We start from the raw sequence: 27,239 nt of genomic DNA, 5'->3' as shown, positions 1-27,239 counted from the left end.
TTGTTTTGTTTGTTTGTTGTTTTATTGTGTTGAGTGCATGGATTTAACCTGTATGTATCCTTCCCTCCCCATCATCCTAAGACACATCCTCTAGCTGCCACTCTTATGAGAGGTTGGCTTCTTCCCTCCTGCCTAATAATGTATCACAGATATTTCCCATCCCAGCTCTGGTGTGACACTGGCTCTATGCTGATAGTTCTCTGCACATTTTAGTTCTGGTTATAAACCTCTTCTTAACCAGGGATGATAGGATTTGGGGATAAAGGTGAGGTTTGGTTGTATCACTTGCATCTCTAGTTATGAACAGCAAGTAAGAGGCGGGGCTCATGTTTAATGCAGCATGGGGGGAGGAACTGCTTATGTAACTGGGACAGCAGATTTAGTGAAAGGAGAAAGAGGCAGAGGCTGGGAATGGGAACAATTAACTGTCGACAGGGGCAACATGCCCAGGTGGCTCTTCCTAATAAGGTAGGCTGTGGGGCTCTGGCAGCCTGTTAAGGGGAGGTGAAGGAAATCTGGGCTTGAGGCTGATGTGGAGAATGTTAGTAATGCCCCCCCCTGGGGGGGGGGGTAGGTGGGGAGGCTATACTGTGAAAGTATTCCTCCATACTGGGAGGTGCAGGCTGAATCTTCGATGCCTCGTGGGGAAAATGTCCAAATACTGCTTTCCTAGATGATTTGAATTATAATCAGGAAATCTCGACCTTACTTGGTCCCAAGCAAGAGTAGTAGTAGTGATTTTGCCTGGTCTCAAAATTATATCTCTAGGGTTGAGATTAGAGAGAGCACATGCTGAGATGGGCAGAACCTGTAATGCCGCAGGGAGGCAGGTTTAGAGTGGCTTCCTTGGTTCTCAGCAGGGTAGCAACATCCAGGGCCCCTGGGTCCGAGGCTGGAAGAGCCTCTGGTCAGTTGTGGGGACCACCAGGTCAGGCCTGGAAGAACGGTGGGGACTACGGGGGCATCAGTGCCAACATCAGGAGCCAGCTTCACTGCTAGTAGAGAAGCCTCTGTCAGAGTGGCCAGTGCCTCAGTTCATCAACCTCTTTCTGCCGGAGTTTCCCATTAGGCCCCTTAGAGGGCATCAGCAGCTGAAGGTAGGTCAAATGGAATCACTGGAAGGGGTCTCAGTCTTGGTGAGAAATTTAGAAACAACCAGAGTCTCAATTCCCCTGTTCTCCATTTTTCTGTACAGGTTTTAGGCCTTGTGGCTAAAGGTTCCTTTGGAACTGTCTTCAAGGTGCTAGACTGTGGCCAGAAAGCAGTATTTGCAGTGAAGGTAGGGATCTAGATATTCTTCCACATTATTTTCTAATCCCTGCCTCGTTTTGGTTCCAGAAAGGTTGGGAGGAATCAACAATTCAGTAGCACTATTTCCCTCTAGGAGTCATCATTTCTATCCTTTTATAGGTGGTGCCCAAGGTCAAGGTCCTCCAGAAGGACATCCTGAGGCAGTGCAAAGAGGAGGTTAGCATCCAGGTAGGCACAGAGCCCTGGAAAGGATCCTAGTAAGAACTATGGTGGAGAAAGCACCTCTCTTGTCCAACTGTCCTGGTATTCCTGGTTCTGCCCCTCCCTTGGATTCAACCAAGTAGATCCTGGGAAAAGTAGCTACCGTGTTTCCCCCAAAATAAGACATCCTCCGAAAATAAGACCTACTTACAGGTTTCCTTCTGAGTGAAATATAAGGCATCCCCCCGAAAATAAGGCCCCCCCTAGGCTAAACATGAGAGATTTGGTCCACTGATTCTGAAAGAAATGGAGTCACAAGAAATTCACCAGGAAATTCAGGAGTTGGATTGTTATGATGATGTTCCAGAAGATGATGACATGATTGTCATAGAATAAATGAGTAGTAAATTCTTGATGCTGTAGGATTCACAGTTTGTCTGGTCTGTGTTGACAACTACCGTACTACCGTACCGTATACAGGTAATAAATTTCCTTTATTTTCATTTAACAATAAATGTGTACCGTATTCTTCTTCATGGAAAAATAAGACATCCCCTGAAAATAAGGCCTAGCGCATCTTTGGGAGCAAAAATTAATATAAGATACTGTCTTATTTTCGGGGAAACGGTATCAGCAGAGTTAGTCTAAGTCCTTTTTTGTTTGTGGTTGGGAACTTTTCCCACTCATTTTCTGAAGCCAGTATAAGCCTGGCATGGATATTATCAGAGAAGGAAAACTATAAGCCAATCTCACTCATGAAAGTAGATACAAAAATTATAAACAAAATATTAATAAACAATAAATAATGAAAATATTTCACAACCAAGTTGTATTCTAGGAATATGAGATTGGGTTTTACACTTTAAAAAAATCAATGTAGTCCCTAATCAGTTTGACTTAGTGGATAGAGCATTAGCCTGTGGACTGAAAGGTCCCAGATTCAATTCCGGTCAAGGGTATGTACTGTACCTTGGTTGCGGGCACATCCCCAGTAGGGGGTGTGCAGGAGGCAGCTGATTGATGTTTCTCATCAATGTTTCTAACTCTCTATCCCTTCTTTGTAAAAAATCAATGTAGGAACTAATGCTTCTAGTAAAGATAGAGTAAAGGTACTGGATTTACCCTTACCCATGAAACAACCACAAACAAAAAAGAAACCACTTAATAGAAAATGAAGAAAGGAGCTCACAGGCACTTCACAAAACCAGATATCCAAGTGACCTGTATGTATGTGTATACATACATACTTACACATGAAAAGGTGCTTAATATCCTTAGCACCAGGCAACTGTAAGTTCAAATCAGAATAAGATATCCCTACATTCTTACCAGAATAACTAAAATAAAGGAAAGGTACTGGAGAGAGAAAATAATTATGTAATATTTTTATAATATGTAGAAAAAATCTTTTAGTATTTCCATTAAGGTTATCTATATATATAAAAGCCAGTGACCAGAATGGCAGGACCAGAAGGACCAGAACCACCAGTGGCTATGATGCACACTGTGGCAGCCAACCAGCTTGATCTGGGCTCTGATCAGTTCCCCCTCCCCCTCCCTCTGGCCAACCTCACCTCCGATGATTGGCCCCCAACACCCCAGTCGGGGGCAGAGCCAGCAGGCCAACCACCCGTGGCCCCTCCCTGCAGCCGGCCCAGCCAGATGGGCCCCCATCAGGGTGGGCCAGCCAGATCCCACCTGTGCATGAATTCATGCACTGGGCCTCTAGTTAACTATAATTCTTAATTTTTAGTGGACTCACCAGTGTTTATTGTTTTGCTCATCTAAATTTTTAAATTTGTTTTAAATAAAATACATATAGTTCCTATATTAATTTTTTTCATTTTTAAAAAATGCAAAAAGAAAAACATAATGACACTCTTGATGTAATAACATTTTGAGTATAATTTTAACTTTAAGCTTAAAATATGAATTACTGATTAACAAAATTTTATGTCAAATGTATCTTGCAAAGAATTTTATGACAATGGTTTTCTATATTGTGATTTGAAATGTTAAAGAAAAACTACATGAGCACCTGCAGACATGCAATTAATTTGTTAGTATATAAAGAATTGGAATGTCAAATCATTCAACACTGAGTCATTAGTATGTAAGTACTTAAAACTAAAATATCTGCCCCCATTTTAGTTTGGTGATAAAATACACAAATATGTCCATTAGACAAAAACAGCTAAACAAACTTGAAAATGAAGATTATGATGAATTTGACAAATGTTAGGTGACAATTTAGCAGTCAGGGATGATACGTGAGGAAGCAGGATGAATGAACATATACTTTAAAATTTTAGGTGACATTCAGCTTTTACTACAAAAGGGGAAGCATTTCCCCCATTACAGAGGCACTGATACACTGTACTCTGTACCTGGCACATCCTGGGGGAGCTCAGATGCCACCTTTTTCTCTATCATGTTACTGCTATCATGGGTTGCTGAGACACCCCACAGTGTCTTTAAAGGGACTAGTCTCTTCTGAAGAAGCATTTGTTGTGTTGTCACCAAGATTTGCTGACATAGTTACCTTTATCCCCAACTTCTGTTGGCCTACAGTAAAATGCATAGTAAAATCTTTCTCCTCTCTATCTCCCTCTCCTCCCCCTCTTCCTCCTTGTGCTGGATGGGGCGGCGTGGAGGGAGGACACAGCAGCAGCAGCTTCCTCCAGCATTGCTGCCCCTCCTGGGTGAGCTCAGCCTCCTATTGGGCATCACCGCAGCCTGTGGTGCCAGGGAAATCTCTCCAGCATGTCCCAGTGCTTTCCTTAGTATTATGCTGGTTCCTGGATTACCAGGCAGACAGCCCCAATTTAGTTCACCTACTAGTAAACTGAGAGGTGGGACAGCAGCTCCCTTTCTGCACATGTAGGTATATTGACTTCTTGGTTGCCTTGATCCTCAGTTATCTTGTTTTCCCCTAATTTCCTGTTTTCTTTGTCCACAGCGACAGATCAACCATCCTTTTGTACATGGTTTGGGAGACAGCTGGCAGGGAAAACGGCATCTCTTCATTAGTGAGTGGTTTCTCTCCTCATTCCCATGGTCCCTCTACCATTCTCTCCACATCCCTTTGGCTTGTTCTGCCTTTGCTCTGTTCCCTTTCTTACAGCACTTCTCTCCCAAAGGGAGAGGGAGCATATAGCATGTGGCATCAGGTTGGGCAGGAGGCCTATGATGCCTTGAGCCCAGGCCCAGTAGCCCTCAAATATTGCCTAGATTTCTGGTACTTTGCAGTGTGCAGTTACTGTAGCACAGATCTGTACTCCCTGTGGTCCGCTGTTGGCTGCTTTGCTGAGGCTTCCATCCGCCTCTTTGCTGCTGAACTGGTCCTGGTGCTGTGTAAGTGAAATGGGAGTGGTATTGGAAATGAGGGAAGAATTAATTGAATGGGGGCCAAAAAAAAAAAAAAAAAAAAGTTTATATTAACGCTAGAGATGAAGGAACGGGGATAGGGATGGGGTGGGGCTACCAGGGAAATTGGAAAGGACAGGAGTGCTTCAGCATACCGCCTGCTTGCTGTCATCCACAGGCTATCTCCATGACTTGGGCATCATCCATCGGGATGTGAAGGTAAGAGTTAAGTGCTTTTTTTTTCTTGGTCTGAGGAGGTGCCTGAGTAAGTTCCACAGATCCAAGAAGGCATGGGGGAGCTGAGAACAGCTCATCTTGGGACACCCATGGGTGCTAAGGATTTGGGCAAGGACCTTCCATGTATAGACCTGAATGTTGAGTAGGGCATCTTTTTCAGTTGGGGGGTATACATGATGAAAGAGAGTTGAAATGAATAAGATAACTAATACTTTCTCATCTGCGATTTTTTTCAGATGGAGAATATCCTCCTGGATAAACGAGGTAAATCCTTTTCTTTTTCTAGCCCTGGAATGTGAGTTACTTCAAGTTTGGGAATGAGCCAGGGCTGACGAGGGATGGAACAGAGTGGTGCTGTTGCATTATCTTTTATATAGGTCATCTGAAACTGACAGACTTTGGTTTGTCCCGCCACCTGCCCCAGGGAGCTCGAGCCTATACTATTTGTGGCACTCTTCAATACATGGGTAAGAAAAAGGCCAAAGCAGGTGGATAAGTATTGGGCAAGAGGATAGCCAACAGATTTCAATGACAAGTATCTTTCAAATCTGTAGCCCCAGAGATCCTGAGAGGAGGGCCTTACAACCATGCTGCTGATTGGTGGTCCCTGGGTGTTTTGCTTTTCTCTCTGGCAACTGGAGAGGTGAGAGAATGGGCAGAAAAGAGGAGTTTTGCCCAGTGGTGGGAAGAAGGAAGACCTTAGGAAACCTTGCCTTTTTCTTACTAAGAAATGACACCCTCCCACCCCTCAACTTAGTTTCCAGTGGCCGCAGAGAGAGATCATGTGGCCATGCTGGCAAGTGTGACCCACAATGACTCTGAGATCCCAGCTTCTCTTAACCAGGGGCTCTCACTTCTGCTCCACGAGGTAAGGATGAACACTGCTTTCCTTTTTGACTACCAAACTAGCCATTCACTCTCTCCTTTCCCTGTCATTGAAGTGGCATTTCCCCATTCCTGTGATTATTTGGGGGGGAAGGTGGGGCAGATGGCTGACTTCAACTCCAAGTAATATGTCACTACTTGCCCTCTAACCAGCATTTCAAATTTCATTCCTGAGTTCCTGTTCCTCCAAATATCCTAGCCATCCATAACAGGTCACTTCTGAGAGAGTGGGCCAGTGCTGCTTTCTTACCAATACAGTTCCTTTATTCCTGCCTTTGCCCCCAAATTAGCCTGTCTCCCTCTTTTTATAAGTCCCTTCTTCTTTAGAGTTCTTTTTCCTGCCCTCCACAGCTCCATGAACTTCTCTTTCCCCTTTTAGCTTCTCTGTTAACAGCCCCTTTCCCATCCCAGTCCCTATTCCTTGTTGCTCTGTTTCCCTTCAGCTCTTATGCCAGAATCCCCTCCAGCGTCTACATCATTTGCATCGCTTCCAGGTCCACCCTTTCTTTCGGGGTGTGGCCTTTGACCCAGAGCTCCTACAGAAACAGCCAGTGAACTTTGTCTTGGAGACTCAAGCTACCCAGCCTAGTCCATCAGAGTCCATGCTGTTCAAGGACTTTGACTGTAACCTGGAGTCCTATCTGGTCTACCCTGGACTTGCTTGAACCCCTCTACTATAGACTGGGGCCCATCTGGGAACCTGAGCATCTCTTCCATTGCCAACTCAGTATGACCACCTTGATGATCCAGTTTTTATTTATTTATTTATTTATTTTAATATATTTTATTGGTTTCGGCAACAGTTGTTTTTAAATAGTTGGATCCCTACAGAACTTAATTCCAAATACATTAAGGCTTTAAATGTGAACATCAAAACATTAAGAATCTCAAGAACATTTGGGAGACTAGACCTATAATCAGGGTCTAGAGGAGATAACTAAACCAAGAAAGAATATGAAAACACTATAAAAGAAAAAGGAAAACATTTACATACAAAGTTGATGAATGAATCACTCAAGAAATCCAGATGCTCTGGAAGGAAAAATAAACTTTGTGACCACATAAGTTGGATCTTTGTATGACTCAAGATTGCATTAATAAAGCCAATGGACAGCCCAGCTGGTGTGGCTCAGCATTGAGCATCGACCCAGGAACTAAGAGGTCACTGATTTGAATCCTTGTCAGGGCACACGCACAGGTTTCGGACTCAATCCCCAGCAGGGGCTTTGCAGAAGGAAGCTGAATGATGTTGATGTTTTTTCTCATTGATGTTTCTATCTCTATCCCTCTCCCTTCCTCTCTTTCTACAATAAAAATAAAAACATTTTAAAAACTAAAGCCAATGGACAAAAAAATAGATCCTAAAAAATACAATGTGTTGACAGTTAATGTCTATAACACAGTCCGGCTGTAGTGGCTCAGTGGTTGAGCACTGACCTATGAACCAGGAAATCACATTTCGATTCCTGGTCAGGGCATATACCCGAATTGCAGGCTTGATCCCTGAGGCAGCAGAGCAATGATTCTCTGTCATCATTAATATTTCTATCTCTCCCTCCACTTCCTCCCTGAAATCAATAAAGATATATACACATTTATTTTTATATTTTAAATGTCTATAACAGAGCTCTTACAAATCAGAAAAGAACCCTTATTTTTAAGGGCAAGGAATATGAAGTGACAAGTCAATTATATCTATATCAGTTGACTTAGACTCTAAGTCTTAGAGGCTCTATACAAGACACTGAGAGAGAAATGCGTGTTAAGAAATAGTCATTTTTGCCCACCCTGCCTCCCGCCTCTGGCTCCGCCACTGTGGCTGTGGGTCTGGGGGTATCGAGACACGCCACGCCAAGTCCGAGGGCCTCTTGGCCCCGGCAGTGGAGGAGATGGAGAGGGCACGTGGAAGGTGAGCACAGGCTGAGGCAGGTACGTGCACCAAGTCAAAGAAGGACAGGCACAGCCACATACACTCAGACGCCTGGCAAGTAAGGCCCCCAACTGATGAAGGAACAGTCAAGGACACACGGAGTGAATCAGGCACAGAGTTTGCAGGTTCATAGTGATAAAGACAGGAGCACTCAACAGGTAAGCCTGAAGGGCAGACAGAGAGGTGGGGCCACACTCAGGGCCAGGCACGCGTTTTCTGAAATAGGGACCACACCAGGAGAGAAAGGCAGGCGCAACTAGTAGATCCGGTGACGAGGGGGGAAAGCTGGCAGCGGAGGGGCACTGACCCCAGTCACCCTGTGAATGTTCACAGAATGCTGTCTCACACACAGCTCCGAACTGAGGCCGCCCGGCCTCCAGAGGATGCTTCGAGGTTCCCAGGTCAGCCAGTCTTGATCCCACAGGAGCAAAGCACTTTATAGTATCTACCCTTGGGCTTAGCTGAGGGAGACAGAGGTTATCATGCCCCTTTTACCTACGGCAGCAGTCGGCAAACTCATTAGTCAACAGAGCCAAATATCAACAGTACGACGATTGAAATTTCTTTTGAGAGCCAAATTTTTAAACCTTAAACTATGTAGGTAGGTACATTGTTATTAACTTAATTAGGGTACTCTTAAGCTGGCCTTTGCTAAAAACTCAAGGGGCCAAAGAGCCACATATGGCTCGTGAGCCGCAATGTGCCGACCACTGCCCTAGAGAAACTCAGAAAAGGCTTCATGTCCTGGCTGGGAAGGCTGGGAACCGGGACTGGGAGCTGCCATTCTGGGCAACAGATGCCATCTTTGCCACTTTTGAAATCAGCAGTGACCTAAGGCAGAGGGGACTCTTCTGGTGGAGTTAGATCTGGAACCTACCTCCAAGTGTGTGTGTATGTGTGTGTGAACAAAGGGAACACGGAACCCACAAGCTGGAGGACCAGTTCATGGCAGTGCCACTTTGCAGAGGGGAAACTGAGTCCCAGGGAGCCCAGTACTCAATACTCAGTACTCAATACTGAGCTCCCTGAAATAAAAAACATTCTTTTTTAATACAAAGTCTTTGAAAGATAGTTTGTATTTTATGCCTATAACATTTTTTTTTTTTAATGCCTATGCCATCTTAATTTGGTCTGGCCACACTTGAAGTGTTCAGTAGCCACATGTGGCTGGCTGCTACGGTCCTGGACAGCACAGTTCTGAAGGAACACATCCCCTGTGGGCCCTGCAGTTCATAACATTACAGTTCCTCCTCTTTGGATTACATATTGCCTTTTCCAAATTCATACAGACCTCAGAGTGTAAATAAGGTGCTGTAAGTGTTCAAAGGAGCGTACTTCATCATAAACTATTATCTCTAAACTAGAGACCCGATGCACGAAATTCGTGCAAGGGACTCAGCCCTTGCAGCCCGGGGGCTTCATCCGGAAGGTTGTGGGGAAGGACAAGGATGTCCGGCTGTCCGGTCTATAGCATATTATGCTTTTATTATAGATACTGACCTTTAACTGTTTCCAAAACTCAATTCTACCTTCAATAGCTAGGCTGGATTTCCCACCCAGAGGGGACTGAGGTGGCAGGAAATGTAGTTGGCAGTGTGGGTTGGAATCTTGACTGCCATTTACTACCAGCGGGTCGTTGGGCCAATTTCATGGTCTCTGACTCAGTTCCTTCGTCTGTAAAGTGGGGATATTTTACAGCACCTACTTTATCGATCCCTATGAATGAATATTAAAGGAGCCAATATATGTAAAGCGTCTGTAACAGTGCCAGGTACATAGTAAATGTTCAATACCTATTCACTATATTGTTCCAATCAACTCGCTGCGGGCCCTGAGGGAAGTTCCACGAAAACAAGAGACATTTGAAACGACTCAATTACTGCGCGGGCTGAGAACTCCACCTCCATCCAAGCCGAAGTAAAAAAAAAAAAAAACCCAAAACGCTCCACTCACCTTCCCTTCAAGACTCCAGGCTGGTTTTCTGGTCAAGGCTGAGGCTGAGGTAACTGAGGGAAACCAACTTTTCTGACTGGGTGAAAAGGCTGGCCCAATGGCGGCAGAAGGGATGGACCCCCTGACTTTCCAGCTACCGAGGTCCCCACCCCGAGGTGAGGCTGCGAACCGGCCTCAGGGGGCGCGCGTCCGGTTCCCCCGCCCGCCTGCGTCTGTGGTGAGGAGTCGAGAACGCGCGCAACCGTGAGCCGGGGGGGCGGGGTCAGCGAGGGGCGGTGCCTGCGCTGGCCCCGCCCCTCCCACCGCCCACCAGTTCGGAGCCCCGAGAGGACGCGCCAGACAGACGCACTGGAACTTGGCAGCCAATCCCGAAGCGCGGAGCAGTTTTAAAATGAAGACGGCGGGTGCGCTAGCCGTCACCTCTCGGATTGCGAGGTGATCGTTCCGTGTTCTGTGTTGAAGATGTGGCGGGTGAGAAAACCGAGTCTGTCGCCATCGACCCAGCCGGTGAGCGGGAGAGCCTCAAGGAGGGAGACAGCTGGGTCCAGCCTGGGGTGGGGGCAGGGGCAGGAGCGTGTGGAGCTTCCGCAGCGCCTCTTGGGTAGGAGCCCTGAGCTTCTTGGGGGGAGGGACGGGGAGCACAGGCTTCCTCACACTGTCTCATTCTTTCTTTCTTAGGGAGAACCACCTGTGCGAACTCCTCTCCGAGAACTTAACCTGCAGCCCGAAGCTCTCACCAGCTCTGCGCAAGGGCCTGGGATATGCTACTCGCTGACCCCATCGCTGTGCAAACTGGGGCTGCAGGTGAGATTCGTCTGGCCAGCTTCTCCACTGGGCTCTCTGCCGAGGCCGACAGCTCAGAGGAACTGAGGGCCAGAGCTGGAACGTAATTAATAACGATAATGAAGTCTTCTACTTTAGTGACATCTATTTACAGCTATTCAGGCCAACAGAGAGGTGCTCTAGGGTGGTTAAAGAATATCCGCTGAGAATCTGGACCTCTATTTAGCTGTTAGACTTTATCACCTCCTCCCCCGTTTAATCTTTACCAAGTTGGAGAAAAATACTATCATTTTGGTTAGTAGTCTTCCTCTAACATGGACTCACATACAGAGATCAGACAGCTAAGAGGCAATACTATATGTACAAAGGTATAATAGTTATGTTAGCGTTGTTTGTAGAAGCAAAACAAAAATGGAAACAAATAACCAGTTGTGAATGAATTATGATTCATGCATACCATAATAGCTTATGGATTAGTTTAAAACCTACTATTTAGTGCAATGGTTTTTACATTTGTGTGTTTTTTGTTGATCTGGAGGGATTTGCACATGTTAAATGAGAAAAGCAGCATGCGGAGAAATGTAGACGATCAAACCTTATTATTTGTGGATTCAGTATTTGTGAATTCACCTTCTCACTAAAAGTTATTTGTAATCCCAAAATCAATATTTGCAACACCTTTGGACATGCAGAGAAGCAAAAAAATAGGAATCGTCATAAACACCTTCCTAGCAGAAGTTGAACAAGGTGACATTTTGTCTTCTTGTTTTAGTGGTCATACTGTAAACGTGTCTTTCTCATGATCTATTTTAGTGCCATGGTTTCGAATTTTGTGGGGTTCTTTTTGTTGGTTATTTCACTGTTTTAAATGGTCCACAAACATAGGTGTTGAAGTGCTGTTCTAAGTGCAAGAAAGCTATGATGTATGTTGTCTGAGTTAGACAAGCTTCATTCAGGCATCAGTGCTGTTGGCTGTGACTTCAATGTTAAAGAATCAACAATATATTTTACATACGGCGTTTTAGAACAAAAAACACATAAAATAAGATTGGACTTAATTGGTTAATGAAAATGTTTGCTAGGAAATTTGCAGGAACATACCCTGTGTTTCCCCTAGGAGCAGCAGTTCAGTATTTGCCAATTAAGTGTTCACAGAGACTTTATAGAACATAACTACTACAAATAATGAGAACTATTTTGTAATCTACCAATAAAGTAATTTTGTATGTTGTATATTATTAAAAGAACAAAGAGGAAATATGGAAGGATATACATCAGGAGATTAAACTGAGGTTGTTAGTCCCTTATTAGGGCGCTAAGAGGAAGTCTCTGCTCTTTATTCTCCTCTGCTACAAAGACTAGAGACCTTCAAATCCCACTGTTTAGTGGATTCAACCCATGTATTCAGGATGCCTTCAGCCCTTGAGGTCAAGGAGACTAGGCTCCTGGCACAGGTTGATGTTGCCCTTTCTCCCTAGGGTCCATGGATCTCTGTGGGCCAAGCGCTCTCTAACTCTGATGGAGAAGGAGAAAAATCTTGGACCAATTCTAGATTCTAACAGAGCTTGTGTCTAGGGACGGACCGCCTCTTACCTGTTCCCCTTAGAAGTGAATTGGAGTTAGAATTTAAGAGGAGTGGGGCCACTTTGATGTAGATAAATTATCTCAGCCCTGTTTTTTCTATAGGTAGGTTCACTTGGAAGGATCCAAAAGAGCTTCCTAGCTTTTCTTTCCCTGCTATTGGGTCCCTGCAGTGAGAGGCAAAGCTTAGCCAAGATCTTACCTAAGCAGAGGTCATGAGAACTCGTATTCTCTTCCAAATTTGGACAGTATCTTTCACCTATCACTGTATGCTGAGAACCGGAATTGATTGCCTTAGTCAACTACTTTTGTTTTCTTTGGCAGGAGGATGGCAACAACTCATCTCCATTGGATTTTGAAAATGCTAAGATGACAGACTCCCCATCAGAACAGTCCAGCCATCCCTCAAAGTGGCTAGAAGCTTGTCAACATGAATCAGATGAGCAGCCCCTAAATCTGATTCCCCAAAACAACTCAACTCCCAAAACTTCTGAGGAAGCAGTAGACCCAGCGGAAAACAATGTGGTTGAAACCATGGTCCTTGTACCCTCTGCAGGAGGGCAGCAGCAAGACATTACACTTGAGGCCCATTTAAATACCACAGCAGAGACAAACAGTTTTCCTCTGGATGAGTCTTTGAGGCCAGAAGATCTGCTGAGAAAGGGGGTAGAACCCTGCTTTTCAGAAGTTGTTTCTGCTATGCCAGAGAAAGACAGCTTTTCGGAAGTTGTTCCTGCTATGCCTGAGAAAGACAGCTTTTCAGAAGTTGTCCCTGCTATGCCTGAGAAAGACAGCTTTTCAGAAGTTGTCCCTGCTATGCCTGAGACACTGACATTTCAGGATCCTCCAGCCCATCTGTTGGTGTATCCACCAAATCCCTGTTCTGAGCAACAGCTACACTGTTCCAAGGACAGCCTGAGGGACAGTGAACCTGAGGCTGTGCCTGAGGACTTGGTGTCTTCTGAAAGTAATGCCATCTTGCCTTCCTCCATGCTCTGTCTTTCCCCTTCCACTGCCTTTCCAGCGGATTTCCCTGTCAGTCATGTGGACTCAGGGCAGGAAATTGTAGAGCAGGGAGCTATAGAGGAAAGGGAAGTGAGCTTTTCCACACTGCCGGAGGTGGCTGAACTGGGAGATCAAACACTTGTCTCAAATATGCAAGATATCCCGTCCACATGCCTGACCCCAAATCCAGGAGAAATGGCATCCCGGCCAGCCCCGGGCCCAGCAGCAGAAGAGGCTGGTAGGATTCCCATCTCTGACACAGGGCCTTGGATGTCCCCGCTGGCCTGGCTGGAGAAAGGTGTGGATACTTCCGTCATGCTGGAAAATCTCCGCCAGAGCTTATCCCTTCCCGCTGTGCTTCAGGATGCTGCAACCGCCACTGCTCCTTTCTCTACTTGCTCGGTGGGGACTTGGTTCACTCCGCCAGCACCGCCACAGGAGAAGGGCACAAACACATCCCGTACCGGCCTGGAGGGCGCCCAGGACAGTACCTCGGAGAGGGAGTGTCTCCTGTGGGGGGAGTAAGTGTCCCAGGGTCCTGCTGCCTCCTCGGCTTCGTTAGCCTGGATCAGCCACTCCCATCCCTTCCCCTCCATGTTTTCTCCTCACGTTCTCTTTCTGCTGCAGCCACCCTCCAGACCTGACTGCCTTATCTCGACACGACCTGGAAGATAACTTGAGGAACTCTCTTGTCATTCTGGAAGTGCTCTCTCGCCCGCTGCGGAATTGGAAGAGCCAGCTGACGGCCCCTCACCCGGAAGTTCGTGACAGTAGCACACAGACTGACACCACTGACACCTGCCGCAGTGGGGTAAGGTTACTTCCGAGGTGCGGAGGATCCCAGTGGGCCCTCTTTCTCAGAATTTAAACTGATAAACTGCCAGAGGGCAAAGGAGGTGTCTTAGAATATGTAAAAGCTGTGGATCTAGAAAATTCGTTAAAGCTTTAGGTACTCACTATACCCCTGGGGTTCATCAGGACTTTCTAAGGGAATACAAGCAAGGATAGTTTTAAAAGAATTGGTTTCTGCCGGGACCGGTTTGGCTCAATGGATAGAGCGTCGGCTTGGGGACTGAAGGGTCCCGGGTTCGATTCCGGTCAAGGGCATGTACCTTGGTTGCAGGAATATCCCCAGTAGGGGGTGTGCAAGAGGCAGCTGATCGATGACTCTCATCGATGTTTCTAACTCTCTATCTCTCTCCCTTCCTCTCTGTACAAAATCAATAAAATATATTAAAAAAAAAGAAAAAAGAATCGGTTTCTATATCTTCATCTTCCAAATGTATTTTGCTAAATTTTTTTTGCTTTCCTATTTCTCCTTTCTCAATTGCCCTTGCCCACTTATCATAACTAAAGAAAACCATATTTACTACCTATCCTGAACCTTACATTGTCAAGGGATAGCAATCAAATAATTGAAAATACTTGTGGCGTGGCCGGTGTTGCTCAGTGGTTGAACGTCAGTCAACCCATGAACCGGGAGGTCACAGTTCAATTCCCAGTCAGGGGACATGGCCAGGCTGCGGGGTTCCCCAGCCCATGTAGGAGTGCTGCAGGAGGCAACCAATGTGTCTCTCTCACGTCTATGTTTCTCTTTCCCTCTCTCCCTCTCCTCCCTCTCTTTCACTCTGTAGAAATCAATGAAAAAAAAAATATCCTTGAGTAAGGATTTAAAAAAAAATTTTTACTAGGTATGTTTTTGATTTTATTAAAATTATAATACAATGATTAGTATACAACTGTTAAGAATATTTATCTAGCCGAAACCGGTTTGGCTCAGTGGTAGAGCATCGGTCTGCGGACTGAAGGGTCCCAGGTTCGATTCCGGTCAAGGGCATGTACCTTGGTTGCAGGCACATCCCTGGTAGGGGGTGTGCAAGAGGCAGCTGGTCGATGTTTCTCTCTCATTGACATTTCTAGCTCTCTCTCTCCCTTCCTCTCTGTAAAATATCAATAAAATATATTTAAAAAAAAAAAAAAAGAATATTTATCTAAAGGAAATTTTCACATAAAAGCTTATGGTCAGAGGAATTTAAAAGTAATTTAAATTTAAATGAACTTTTGCTGTTGCAGATATATTGATTAATAACAGACTTTAAGGTATAAGATACAGTACAGGATAAAATTCTGAGAGGAATAAAAATACACATAAAGAAGAAAAAGGGATGATGTAAAATTTCTGACTTAAAAAAGAGCTTGTTCATGTATTTTTAAAGGTATAAAATGTGTATTAAATCATTCTGGTGTATGTATTTAAGAGTGATTTCATAGTTTTATTTCAAACTGTCAATATTTACAATATGGTGGAAATTACAGCCTTTATAACAATTTAAACTTAAGGGCACTCATTCTTCAAAATTATTATAACAGATATGAGAAGAAAAAGTTTAAAGAACAGTGTTATAGAGGGCTCTAGCTGTGACAACACAGGCTGAGGGGGGGAGGGAATGGTGTCAGGGGAAGGAATTGAGAGTCTCAGTATTGTGGCTGGTGAGGTTAATCGGTAGCTGCTGCTAAAAAGAGATGTTCTTCAGGTGTGCTCTCCCTCCTAGCATACCTGCCCCTTCCCCTTCTTCCCCTTCCCCTTCCTCCTCCCCCTATCCTAAACTCTAAGGGACCTCAGGAGACTTGCAACCATTGCAGCACTGGGCAGTGGGAGTGGCAGCTCGTCTTGGGAAACCCCCTAAACTTGTCCCCAAGACCCCCTTTTCTCGGACTTCTTAGTGAGCCAAAGCAGACCAGCCTAGGCTCATTTCCCCAGCCCTTTCTTGTTTCACTGTCCCCAGCTTTAATAAAAGTCCTCTGAAACAAAATAATAAAAAAAGAGATGTTCTCCAAATGCCCAAAGATCTCCTCTGGGTTGAAAATATCCTCAATTACTTTATCTTTTGCCCAAATCCTGGAAACCATAGGCTTATCCTTTCTTTAGCTGCTCAGTTCTCCTCCTGCGTTTCCTTATTTTTGTGTCCTTTACTCTTGTCTTTGACCTGGTTCCCTCTCCCTGTGTCAGCCTTGTACCTCTTCCCCTGAAGCTTTCCAAATCCCTTTGGAGGCCACTGAAGCAGAACCAAAGCGGGGGAAATGACAGCACCTTCAGCCATTCCCATCTCAGTGCCACAGCCTTGCCCCTTGGCTTCCTCCTTCTCACTAATCTTATCTCCTGCCTGACTGCTCAGCTCTGCACAGTGTGTGCGCCTTGTCCTTGTCCGGGGCTCATGGGGTACTCCGTGCCTTACTGCACGACACGGGAGAGAATGATGATGCTTTGCGGGTAGAGGTGCCTGCCCCCTTAAGTCCAGACTGCTATAGCATCGTGACTCAGCACTGCCCTTCCAGCAGTCGTGTTTTCCCAGATGATGGCTGCCTTTCAGCAGCAATGAATGCTCCTCACTTTTCTCTCAGAACTTTTAAGTCTTTCCATAGCTCTGCTGCCTTTGAGATCATGTGAGTCTGTTCTACATGGCACATTAAGATTTTTTTCTGCCCCAAGATAATGAACACTTGGAGAATAAGGAAATAAAAGTGATTAACATGTTAAGCGCCCAGTCAGTCACTGGTGTCTGACACTATACTTTCCATCTGGTCTGGGTGCTTAAACGTGTTAATAAATATTTTATGGGGGGGGGGGAGAAACAATTGTAATAATCTGAGCAATAAAGATTATTAAATTTGAAAAAAAATATTTGAGAAGGTTATCATTACTGATGATCAGAGAAATGAAATAATGATGTAGTTTTCTTCTGACAAAATAGCAAAGAATAAAATAGATAATGCTGGTAAGCATGGCCTTGCTGTCAGTAGGATATAAGTTGGTTCAGCTTTTTTTGAAAGACATTCAAGTAAGACCCTCAAAGGAGTTCAAACTTTTTACTGGTCACTTCACTTCTTAGGGGTATATATTCTGCATAGATATGGTAACTTAAAAGGAAAATATTCTGCATAAATATGATAACTTAAAAAAATAAAAAAATATAAGAAATAATGGTATATCCATTAGATGGGATATTTTTCAGTCATTTAAAAGTATGTTTATGAAGAGTTTTTAATAACATGGGAAATGAAGTTTAATGTAAGTTCAAGGTTTTTAAAGAAAGGAAATCAGAGTTCAGATAACCTCTGAGGGGCTTTGAGATGAGGTAAAATATCAGCAGAAGTTAAAAATGGGTGGTACTTCACTTTGATAGGTCCCCTTAAAGCAAATATCCCAGTTTCTGGCTATTTCAATAAGGAGAGTAAGTATAAATTTAGGGCTAAATCACACTAATGTAATAAAATGAAGTAAAGCAGGACCCCAAATTTATTTACATATGTATGTAATCTCAATTGTGTTTTTTTTCTGAAGCAATTGTCTTTCATAAAATCTGGCACTATTAATATTAAGATGCATCCCAATTTTAGTGGTGTTAAAATATAAAGAGATAATCATCTTAGAATTTACTGAATATTATAATTTCTCTCTAAGTCAGTCTACAACTTTTTTCTCCCCCTGACATCTAAGGGAAGTAATATACTCATCAGTTATAGCAAATCCCTATAGCAAAATCTGTAGTGTAGAGATATATCTAAATCTCTTGAAATAGGTGTTATACTATTGGTTAAAAATCACTGCTCTAGGTGGTGAAATTATGTAATGATTTCTTTTTCCATTTTAGTCACTTCTGTATTTGCAAAATTTTTCAATAGACACTGTCTTTATAATTAAAAACTATAAAAAGGACATTTTTACCTACATTTGTATATTTTTCTGACTCGACTTTATCAAACTGTGACCTTGCTCCTATTTTTAATAGAAAAGGCTCCTGTATCTCAGTGGGTAGGAGGGGAAATGAGGTACTGGTGGTGCATGCTGTCTATGAAAAAGGAACAACTCTGTTTCTCTGCCTAGATAAATAAGAAACTTGAGCTTCTTCAGGGAAACCAAGAGATTGGACAGACTTTGCAGCAGACCAGGAATATCATGGTAAGTGTTGACTGACCTTATACCACCACTGGGTCACCTGTGAAAATCAAGAATGGAGCTAGTGGTGGTAATCAGCCATGGTATGAAGGGAGGAAGGTCTCCAAACCTTTGTTAAGAACATCTTCTCCTTGCCCTAGCTGGTTTGGCTCAGTGGATAGAGTGTCAACCTGTAGACTGAAGGGTCCCGGGTTTGAATCCTGTCAGGGGCACATGCCCGGGGTTGCAGGCTCGATCCCCGGTGGGGTGCATGCAGGAGGGGGCTGATCAGTGATTCACTCTCATCATTGATGTTTTGATCTCTCTCTCCCTCTTCCTCTCTGAAAGCAATAAAAACATATATTAAAAAAAAAAAATAAAAAAAAAAAAAAAATATATATATATATATATATATATATATATATATATATATATATATTATTTATTTATTTTTTTTCAAGCTCCTTATTGGAGCTTGAAATTGGGGTTAGTGGTTTTCCTGCTTAGTGACTTCATTTGATCTAGCCTAACCATCTTTTCCTCTACAGCAGTCATGGGCTCTGGTCTCCAAAGAGCTGATATCCTTGCTTTACCTGTCTCTGTTGCACTTAGAAGAAGATAAAACTACTGTGAGTCAGGAGGTAAGCAGTATGACAGTGAAGGCCCAGGCCTCTGGTGGGACCGAAAGCCAGGACCAGACAGCATCTGATTCTTACCTTGTAGTCTCGGCGGACAGAAACCTTGGTCTCCTGCTGTTTTGATGTGCTGAAGAAATTGAGGGCAAGGCTCCAGAGTCTCAAAACAGAAAGGGAGGAGGCGAAGCGCGGAGAGGAAATGGCCCTCAGAGGCAAGGATGCGGTAAGATGTCAGGCTGTTGTTCTTGGAAGTGGAAGATTTTTTTTCCTCAGGGTTCCTGCAGGAACACAAATTTACTGGAGACAATTGCCTGCCCTGGAGAATAATGAATTAAACTACTGATGTGGCAGATAGCATGGCTTTGGGTGCTGTTTCCCTCCTCTGCCCACCGCATCCTCACAACCCGTTCCCTAAACAGGCAGAGTCGGTGCTAGAGGCTTTCTGTGCACATGCCAGTCAACGCATCAGCCAGTTGCAACAGAACCTGGCATCCATGGGGGAATTCAGAGGACTCTTGAAGGAGACCCAGACCCAACTGGTAATTTGAGTGCATTTTCTTTCTTTCTTTATTTAAAATATATTTTATTGATTTTTTACAGAGAGGAAGGGAGAGAGATAGCTAGAAACATCGATGAGAGAGAAACATCGACCAGCTGCCTCTTGCACACCCCCTACTGGGGATGTGCCCGCAACCAAGGTACATGCCCTTGACTGGAATCGAACCCGGGACGTTTCAGTCCACAGACCGACACTCTACCACTGAGCCAAACTGGTTTCGGCAGCATTTTCTTTATTGAGATCCAGGCTGATTCACGGGAGCTTGGTCATTTACCCCCACTTTGTTGTATCCAGAGGAAGGGAGCCCCTCCATAGGCACTTCTTCTTGTATAGGTAGGTCTTCATACTGAGCAGAAAGAGATGGCTCAGGAGACAGCAAGTCTTACCTCCGTCTTGCAACAGGACTGGACGTCCATGCAACAGGATGTGAGTATTTGGGAACCATCATATCACTCCTTTATTCACAGCCAACCCTGTTAGGAACCTTGCCTCAAGAGTGCTTGACTGACCTGCTTGCTTCCCCTGGTAGTATACAACATGGACAGCTTTGCTGAGCCGGTCTCGAGAACTCACAGAGAAACTCACAGCCAAGAGCCGGCAGACCCTACAGGAACGCGATGCTGCGGTTGAGGAAAAGCAGCAGGTACAAACCAGGGAGGGCAACTGCTTAGGCCTGGTTTCCTCCTTCTCCACAGAAGGCCTTTCTAATGAGTAGCCTCTTACTCTGCACTGGGCTTTCTACCCTGTGGGTTTGGAGACCATCCAGGTTCCTTCTCTGTAAGATGGCATTGGGTCTATAACTTCCTTTGTCCTTCAGCATCTTCTTCAACAACTTTTCTCCTGTTTCTATTTTTTCCTGAGGATCAGCCTTATTTGCTGCAGGGTTGCTACCCAGGAGCAAGATGGTTTGTTGTTCTGTCCAGAAAGAGAAGCTGGACCAAGTCCTGGGACTCAATTCTGGAAGAACAGTGGGAGGAAAACGATCTTTTCTTTCTAGGTTTCCAGGGAGCTGGAACAAGTCTCTGCCCAGTTAGAGGACTGCAAAGGCCAAATAGAGCAGCTGGAGTTGGAAAATAGTCGCCTAGCAACAGGTGTGTGTGCATGCATGCATGCAAGCATTTGTGCCATGCTAAGGCTTGGGGGGTGGCAGTAGAACAAGAAAATGCTCTAGTTAGAGCACAAGAGTGGGGAGGTTCTGGCCTGGTGACCACATGGTGTGATTAGGATACTTTTGGTTTAGATCTCCGAGATCAGCTACAGATTCTGGCCAGCATGCGGAGTCAGCTACAAGAGCTACAGAGTCAGCATGCCCACTGTACCCAGGACCTGGCCATGAAGGAGGAGTTGCTCTGCCAGCTTACCCAGAGCAATGAGAAGCAGGCTACTCAGTGAGTTCCTATCAGGTTATTGTGGCAGTAGGGGCCCAGGGTTTAGGGCCAGTGGGATCTAACATAAGGTCTCTGGCAGATGGCAAAAGGAAGAGATGGCACTAAAACACATACAAGCAGAGCTGCAGCAACAACATGCTGTCCTGGCTAAGGAGGTGCAGGACCTGAAGGAGACTCTGGAGGTAAGGAATAGGGCTTGGGGCCGGGGAACTGGCAGGAGTATGACCCTTACCTGATGGTATTGAAGTAAGGTTTGAGACTGGAGACTAGAAAATGCTTTCGTCCCAAGGGCTCTAATAAGTCCCACTTCGATTCATTTTCTCCCTTCTCTTTCTCGCTCCTTCCTTTCCTTTCTTCCTTCTCCCATCTCCCCAGTTTGCAGACCAAGAGAACCAGGTAGCTCATTTGGAGCTGGGCCAGGTGGAGTGCCAGTTGAAAAGCACACTGGAAGTGCTCCGGGAGCGCAGCCTGCAGTGTGAGGACCTCAAGGACACCGTAGAGAACCTGAAGTAAGACCTCTGCCTTTTGGTGCTTTTCCTGTAATTGCTTATCTTTCCCAGAAAACCCTTCTAGAAGCCTAAGTCTCCGAGGATGGAACTGTCCGAGAGCCTTTTTGCTTCCCTCTGTGTGGGCTTTGGGAGAGGTGTGCAGAGAAGGTCACATGGTCTTCTGTTCCTTCCTTATTTCAGGGCTAAACTGGCTAGCACCATAGCAGAGACCCAGGAGAAAGACCTGGAGAAGACACGCCAGTATTCCCAAGAGCTAAGGGTGCTGACTGAGCAACTACAGAGCCTGACTTGCTTCCTCCACACAAAACTAAAGGACAAGGTAGCACCTGGGGGGTCCTTCTCTTCCCTTCCAATCATATCTGAATAAAGATGGTTTCATTTCTTCTTTTCCAATCTGCATATTTCTTGTTTCCTTTTCTTGTCTTACTGCATTAGTTAGAAGTTTCTCTACGATGCTGAAAAGGAGTGAAAGGGGACAGCCTTGCTTTGTAGCTGATTTTAAAGGGAAAACTTTGAGTTTCTTACCATTAGGTATGATGCTAGTGTAGGTTTTTTGTAGATAGTTTTTTTTTTGTTTTTTTTTTTAATGTTTTCATTGTTTTGAGAGAGAGAGGAAAGGAGAGAGAGAGATAGGTAGAAACATTGATGTGAGAGAAATATAGATTGGCTGCTTCCTGCACACCCCCTACTGGGGATCAAACCAGGTAGGGCATGTAGATATTCTTTTTTTTTTTTAAATATATTTTATTGATTTTCCACAGAGATGAAGTGAGAGGGATAGAGAGCTAGAAACGTCAATGAGATAGAAACATCAACCAGTTGCCTCCTGCACACCCCCTACCGGGGATGTGCCCGCAACCAATGTACATGCCCTTGACCGGAATCAAACCTGGGACCTTTCAGTCCGCAGACCAACACTCTATCCACTGAGCCAAACCGGTTTCGGCGCATGTAGATATTCTTTATCAAGTTGAGGAAGTTCCCCTCTTTTCCTAGCTTACTGAGATTTTCCAGTTGTATCTTTATTGTATAGAATGATTTTCCTAAAACACTACTCTTGTTCCATCTCTGTGGCTTTCAGTGACTTTCATTCGGCTACAGGATCTCTTTGACCTGTCACTCAAACTTTTATTTATGTGTCTCCTACCTCCCTGTTAGGAACCTTTTGTTCCAATTAGACTAGACATCCTATAAACTACACACATGTCCCATCTCCATTCACACCTAGACTTGGGCTGTTACCATATCCATCTTCTCTGTCTTCAAACTGGAAATACCTTTTGCTTTCCCATTAAAATACTCTCTAGTTCAGTGGTCGCCAGCCGGTGGTCCGCAGACCCCTGGTGGTCCGTGAGGTCTGAAAGGTTGGTGACTGCTGCTCTAGCTCACCTTCTTTGAAATGTTCCCACATCACATAGACTTAGTGATCTCCTGCACTTGTATTAATTTTCCTTGGATGTCTGGTCTCTTCAACTAGATTGTGTTTAAAGAAAGCAGAAATTTAGTATTACTTCTTTGGCTTCCCTGCAGTGTACTCTAAACCATAAATAGTTAACGTCTTTCAGAATACAGAGCTAATTAGTTTACTCAATAGCTAAAGGTACAACCAAAATTTTGAATTCTGAAGGTGCTTCTGATCTGACCCTCATCCCTACTGTGTACTGAACGCAGGAAATACAAAAGAATCCGTAGTCTTGCAGGGAAGACAAGCAGTGATCATAAAGGAGGTCTGAATGGATGATCACTGTGGGAGCACAGAGAAAGGAACGTCAGCTCTAACTTTGAGAGTTAGGATGTCTTCTCAAAGCAGGTGACCCTTGGGCAGTTAAGGCTAGAAGTTTGCCAAGGGTGTGCATATAGGAAGGCCCACCAGGCAGAGGGAACAGTATATGAAAGTCATAGAGGCACTATGCATACTTTTTTGTGGTGTCTACCTTGTAACAAGATTTGGGTGAGGTGCTGGGACTGTAGGTAAACAAGGCAAGGCACTACTCGCATGGAATGTGGCAAGTTTGGGGACTTGGAAGTAGCTTTTGGAGTGTAGGAGTTTTGGGGGTGAGAATGACAAGGAGATAAGGTTGCAAAAGTAGGCAGGATGCCAGATTTGAAGGATTGAACTAATGGCAGTTATAGCCAGGGTGGAGAGGAGGGGTGGTTTGGATGAATCCAGTACTTACTTAGGAAGTAGAGGTAATAGAACCTTGTGACCAATTTGATATCGGAATAAGGTGGAAGATTGGATGATGATGTCTAGATGGTTGGAAAGATGATGACACTCTCCAGAACTGGGGTTGGCAAACTTTTCCTATAAAGTGAAATGTAATAAATATTTTAAACTTTGCCAGCCATGTGGTCTCTGCCTTAACTACTTACCATTGCCTTTGTAGTTCAAGAGCAGCCATAGACAGTATGTAAATGACTGTGTGAGGCTATGGTCCAGGAAAATCACTACCCTGAAAAGCAGCTGATGTTTTGTTGTGATTTGCCCTTAGGCTGAGCCAGAGACTCTCCTGAAAAGCACAGCCTGTGCTTCTGCCCAGGAGCACCCTCCGTCCACCGACAGCACCTTCTTGGGAAGCATCTTGACAGCAATGGCAGACAAAGGTTAAAGGCTGGAATTTAGGGGTGGGGAAATGATGACCCTGCTGATATCTTCAGCTGTTAAAGATGCCCACCAACAGACCTCTCCCTGGCTTCTACTGCGGCAGATTCTTGACTGGATCACCAGACGGGCCCTATACCATGGTTGTTTTTTGTTTTAGAGCCAGAACCAGCTCCTGTGGCCTTGCTTGGAAGTGACAAGAGTGCTTTCACCCGAGTTGCATCAATGGCTTCCCCTCAGCCTACAGGTTAGGATGGGCTCCAGGGATCCTGCCTCATTTCTAGATCAAGTAGTGATGGTAAAGACGAAAGCAGTGAAAAGTGCTTTGCTCTAAAAACCTCAATTCTACTTGGGCTCATTTCATTTCTGTCTTTTGGGACCTGTGATGTCCTGGACACCAAATCCTATGGGTGAGAGTTGCGGAAATAATGGCTACCCATTCCTTCCTTTCAGAGCTCAAGGGCTCTACCTCGACCTAGGACTTTCTCTTCCAGAGGTCCCAGGCATGGAGAAGAGCCTGGAAGAAATGAATACTAGGATTCTAGAGCTTCAGAGCCTGTGTTCCCTGCTGCAAGAATCTAAAGAAGAAGCTGTCAGGACTCTGCAGCGAAAGATGTGAGTGGAGTGCAGTCTTGGTGAGGAAGGTCAGCCCCTTACATCAAGACCCAGCTAGCCCTCCAGAGGACAGGAATAATACCGAATCCTTCTCTCCCCTAGTTGTGATTTACAGGCAAGGCTACAGGCCCAAGAAGAACAGCATGAGGAAGCCCAGAAGGCAAAGGAAGCGGACATAGAGAAGCTGAACCAGGCCTTGTGCTTGCGCTACAAGGTGAAGGAGGGGCTTAGAAGTGGAGCGATGAAGAACTGGGGCAGCGGTACTGGTCCACTGGGAACCACAGTCTCTCTGGGAATCTGGGTGGTGGGGATTTTCCAACCACTGCCCTAGTTTTGCCCTTCCTGGGGTCAGACATTTCACATGTTTGGGAATTAGCTATGGGCTGACCCATCTCCTAGGCTGACCTAGAAGTCAGGAGCTCTAGCAGAGCGCTCTCAACACTGAGATGTGCCTTGGCTGACTCAGCCCTAGAGGAAGAAAAGTGTTATTAATTGGTAGCAATCTGGGCTGAGCATGGGTCAGGCACTAAACCCCATCTTCTGGCAAGGGCTACAAGGAAGCCAGCTCTCTCAGCGCCTTCTTACCTCCTTTCCCTTCACAGAATGAAAAGGAGCTCCAGGAAGTGATACAGCAGCAGAATGAGAAGATTTTAGAGCAGATAGACAAGAGTGGCGAGCTCATAGTACGTTCATCATGATGACGGCCTTCTGTGCCACTGGTAGCCAGGATCCCAAATGTGGGAATTGGATCCCCTGGTCTACCTTCTTCACAGCATGGGATAGGAGTGATGGAGAGGACCTTGGAGGGCTACTATATACGTCTCCATTCTCATCCCCAGAGCCTTAGAGAGGAGGTGACCCAGCTTACCCGCTCACTTCGGCGTGCGGAGACGGAGACCAAGGTGCTCCAAGAGACCCTGGCAGGCCAGCTGGACCCCAACTGTCAGCCCATGGCCACTAACTGGATCCAGGAGAAAGTGTGGCTCTCCCAGGAGGTGAGTTTGTATTAACAGAGGAGCTGGGCGGCTGGTGGAAACCCTAGGCTGTACCCCTACTGATGTGGCCATCTCTGCAGGTGGACAAACTGAGGGTGATGTTCCTGGAGATGAAAAATGAGAAGGAAAAACTCATGGTCAAGTTCCAGAGCCATGTAAGAATTCCCATGCCATTGGGGGTTCACTTCTCACCACACCTAGAAGGAGCCCTGCCGTATTTTCCTTGCCCCACTAGCTATGCTGTTCTTTTCAGCGTAGGACTTATGCAACTTAATTTGCTTTCCAGAGAAACATCCTGGAGGAGAATCTTCGGCGCTCTGACAAGGAATTAAAGAAACTAGATGACATTGTTCAGCATATTTATGAGGTAGAGGGAGGGAGTTGAACTAATGCAATGTTGCAGGCTTCTCTGCGGCTTTTGTTTTCTCCCCTCTAACTCAGTGGGTGCTTCCTGGGGCTATGACTCTGAACTGCCTTTTCTGTCTCTTCACAGACTCTGCTGTCCATCCCAGAGGTTGTGAGGGGTTGCAAGGAGCTACAGGAATTGCTGGAATTTCTGAGCTAAGAAACTAAAAGCTGGAGTCTGTTTTACTTCTCTTTACCTGCCATACTCCCCTACCCCGACACCAGGACCAATTGGCATAGAGCCAGTTAGGTTTAATCCTATTTAAATAAAGTGTATTTAATGTATTCCCGCAAGCTCTCTGAATCTTGTTTCTTGGGTGAGAGTGGGTGGATAAAGTCAGGGGAGAAGCAGCTTGGCACTCCTGCCTGGGCGCCCTCCGCTCACCCCTTCTGCTGCATCCCGGGCCAAAATCGGCTGCCCCTCCTCCCTTCTCTGGCTTCCCTAAACATGCTGGGCACTGACTGGACTGCTTGTTCCCTGGCTCACAGCTTGGGGTGGGGGTAGACAAGGCTTCATTCTCCAGTAGGCCCTGGTGAATAAGGGGGTGAGGACGGAGAAACTCTGCCAGGACTCCCACACTTTGTTGGTGCCTCTGCCCTGCTACCTGTTGTGACTGTTTAGGTGACTCTCCTTCATTAGACCAGGCTTAGTCCTCCTCAACATCCAGTACAGTGCCCAGCACATGGTAAAGGCAATTGTGACAGAAATGAGGGCAAGGCCATTTCCTGCCTCTGGGGCCCCCAGATGGCAGGGCTCCACGAGGTGGGAGGGGGACAGTCCACCACAGCCTCCGAGCTCTTGGCAGGGTAGTCACTCCACCTCGTTGCCCCGCCTCTGTGGGCGTGGCCTTGCCAGGACACCAGTCCTAGTGAGGGGCGTGGCCCGGGTGGGGAGGTGGTGGCCCCGCCTCCCGGGGAGTCACGTAGCTCTGCGGCATCCTCAGCCTCATTTACAGGAGCCAGGGCTGAAGCCACGGCTGTTTCAGACCTGAACCCAGGCTGTTCTGTGCTGCCGCCACTTAACTCGCTGCTCACAGGTGAGGCCCGGGTGAGGCGGGAACTGCTCAGCGTCTCAGCCTCCTCTTCCTGACGCTCCCCCTTCCATCTTTGCTCTGCTCCCTGTGCCCTTGGATGTGCCATCTCAGCTCTCTCCTTCAATCTCTCTCCTTTCTGCCCACTCTACACCCCATGATTCAGACCTCCCACAACACCCCTTCCTCTCAGCGCTCATGCTGGAACCTCAGCTTTTCCAGTCCCAAATCTTCTTCTGCCTACTGGGGTTTTTCTTGGGGTCAGCCTCTTCCAACAAGACCATTTTAATCTCACCTGTTCCCTCTCCTCCGCTAAGGTCCCTCCGTACAGTTCTTTTGCTTTCTCTGTTCCTCTGATCTAGGTCCTTCCTC

The 27,239-nt window shown here is 45.6% G+C and overlaps 2 protein-coding genes across 3 annotated transcripts; both read left to right on the top strand.

The window, feature by feature from the left end:
* The first annotated feature begins 109 nt into the window (after window positions 1–109).
* Window positions 110–7,635, top strand: RSKR (ribosomal protein S6 kinase related). Its single transcript, XM_084863073.1, has 12 exons — window positions 110–468; window positions 858–1,097; window positions 1,196–1,279; window positions 1,411–1,479; window positions 4,412–4,481; window positions 4,702–4,806; window positions 4,997–5,037; window positions 5,292–5,319; window positions 5,433–5,522; window positions 5,610–5,698; window positions 5,813–5,923; window positions 6,384–7,635. Exons 1-12 carry the CDS (start codon window positions 334–336, stop codon window positions 6,603–6,605), a joined length of 1,284 nt encoding a protein of 427 aa, XP_084719199.1. The 5' UTR covers window positions 110–333; the 3' UTR covers window positions 6,606–7,635.
* Window positions 7,636–10,162: 2,527 nt separating this feature from the next.
* Window positions 10,163–26,592, top strand: SPAG5 (sperm associated antigen 5). Of its 2 annotated transcripts, none has more exons than XM_084862842.1 (24): window positions 10,163–10,330; window positions 10,502–10,627; window positions 12,512–13,713; window positions 13,820–14,003; window positions 18,078–18,152; window positions 18,680–18,769; window positions 18,852–18,986; window positions 19,183–19,302; window positions 19,656–19,748; window positions 19,852–19,965; window positions 20,320–20,413; window positions 20,563–20,710; window positions 20,790–20,892; window positions 21,086–21,219; window positions 21,400–21,538; window positions 23,712–23,823; window positions 23,982–24,068; window positions 24,316–24,436; window positions 24,539–24,650; window positions 25,039–25,119; window positions 25,276–25,431; window positions 25,512–25,586; window positions 25,718–25,798; window positions 25,925–26,592. In XM_084862842.1, the coding sequence occupies exons 1-24, from the start codon at window positions 10,286–10,288 to the stop codon at window positions 25,994–25,996; spliced, it is 3,699 nt and encodes a 1,232-aa protein (XP_084718968.1). In that variant the 5' UTR covers window positions 10,163–10,285; the 3' UTR covers window positions 25,997–26,592. The 2 variants fall into 2 exon arrangements, with proteins under 2 accessions (XP_084718968.1, XP_084718967.1); XM_084862841.1 differs by having other exon boundaries at window positions 18,677–18,769.
* Window positions 26,593–27,239: the final 647 nt, after the last annotated feature.

The sequence above is a fragment of the Pipistrellus hanaki genome, assembly GCF_964339955.1.
Source record: "Pipistrellus hanaki genome assembly, chromosome: 16".
NCBI lineage: Eukaryota > Metazoa > Chordata > Mammalia > Chiroptera > Vespertilionidae > Pipistrellus > Pipistrellus hanaki.
This window is presented reverse-complemented; position numbering and strand designations above follow the sequence as displayed.

Bases quoted from the DNA above. Each gene is read 5' to 3' on its own strand.
- RSKR (XM_084863073.1), top strand. From the start codon at position 334: ATGCAGCATGGGGGGAGGAACTGCTTATGTAACTGGGACAGCAGATTT. The intron at 4,807-4,996 runs GTAAGTGAAATG...TGTCATCCACAG, and splicing joins TGAACTGGTCCTGGTGCTGT to GCTATCTCCATGACTTGGGC. The intron at 5,924-6,383 runs GTAAGGATGAAC...GTTTCCCTTCAG, and splicing joins TCTCACTTCTGCTCCACGAG to CTCTTATGCCAGAATCCCCT.
- SPAG5 (XM_084862841.1), top strand. From the start codon at position 10,286: ATGTGGCGGGTGAGAAAACCGAGTCTGTCGCCATCGACCCAGCCG. The intron at 10,331-10,501 runs GTGAGCGGGAGA...TTTCTTTCTTAG, and splicing joins TGTCGCCATCGACCCAGCCG to GGAGAACCACCTGTGCGAAC. The intron at 25,120-25,275 runs GTACGTTCATCA...TCTCATCCCCAG, and splicing joins ACAAGAGTGGCGAGCTCATA to AGCCTTAGAGAGGAGGTGAC.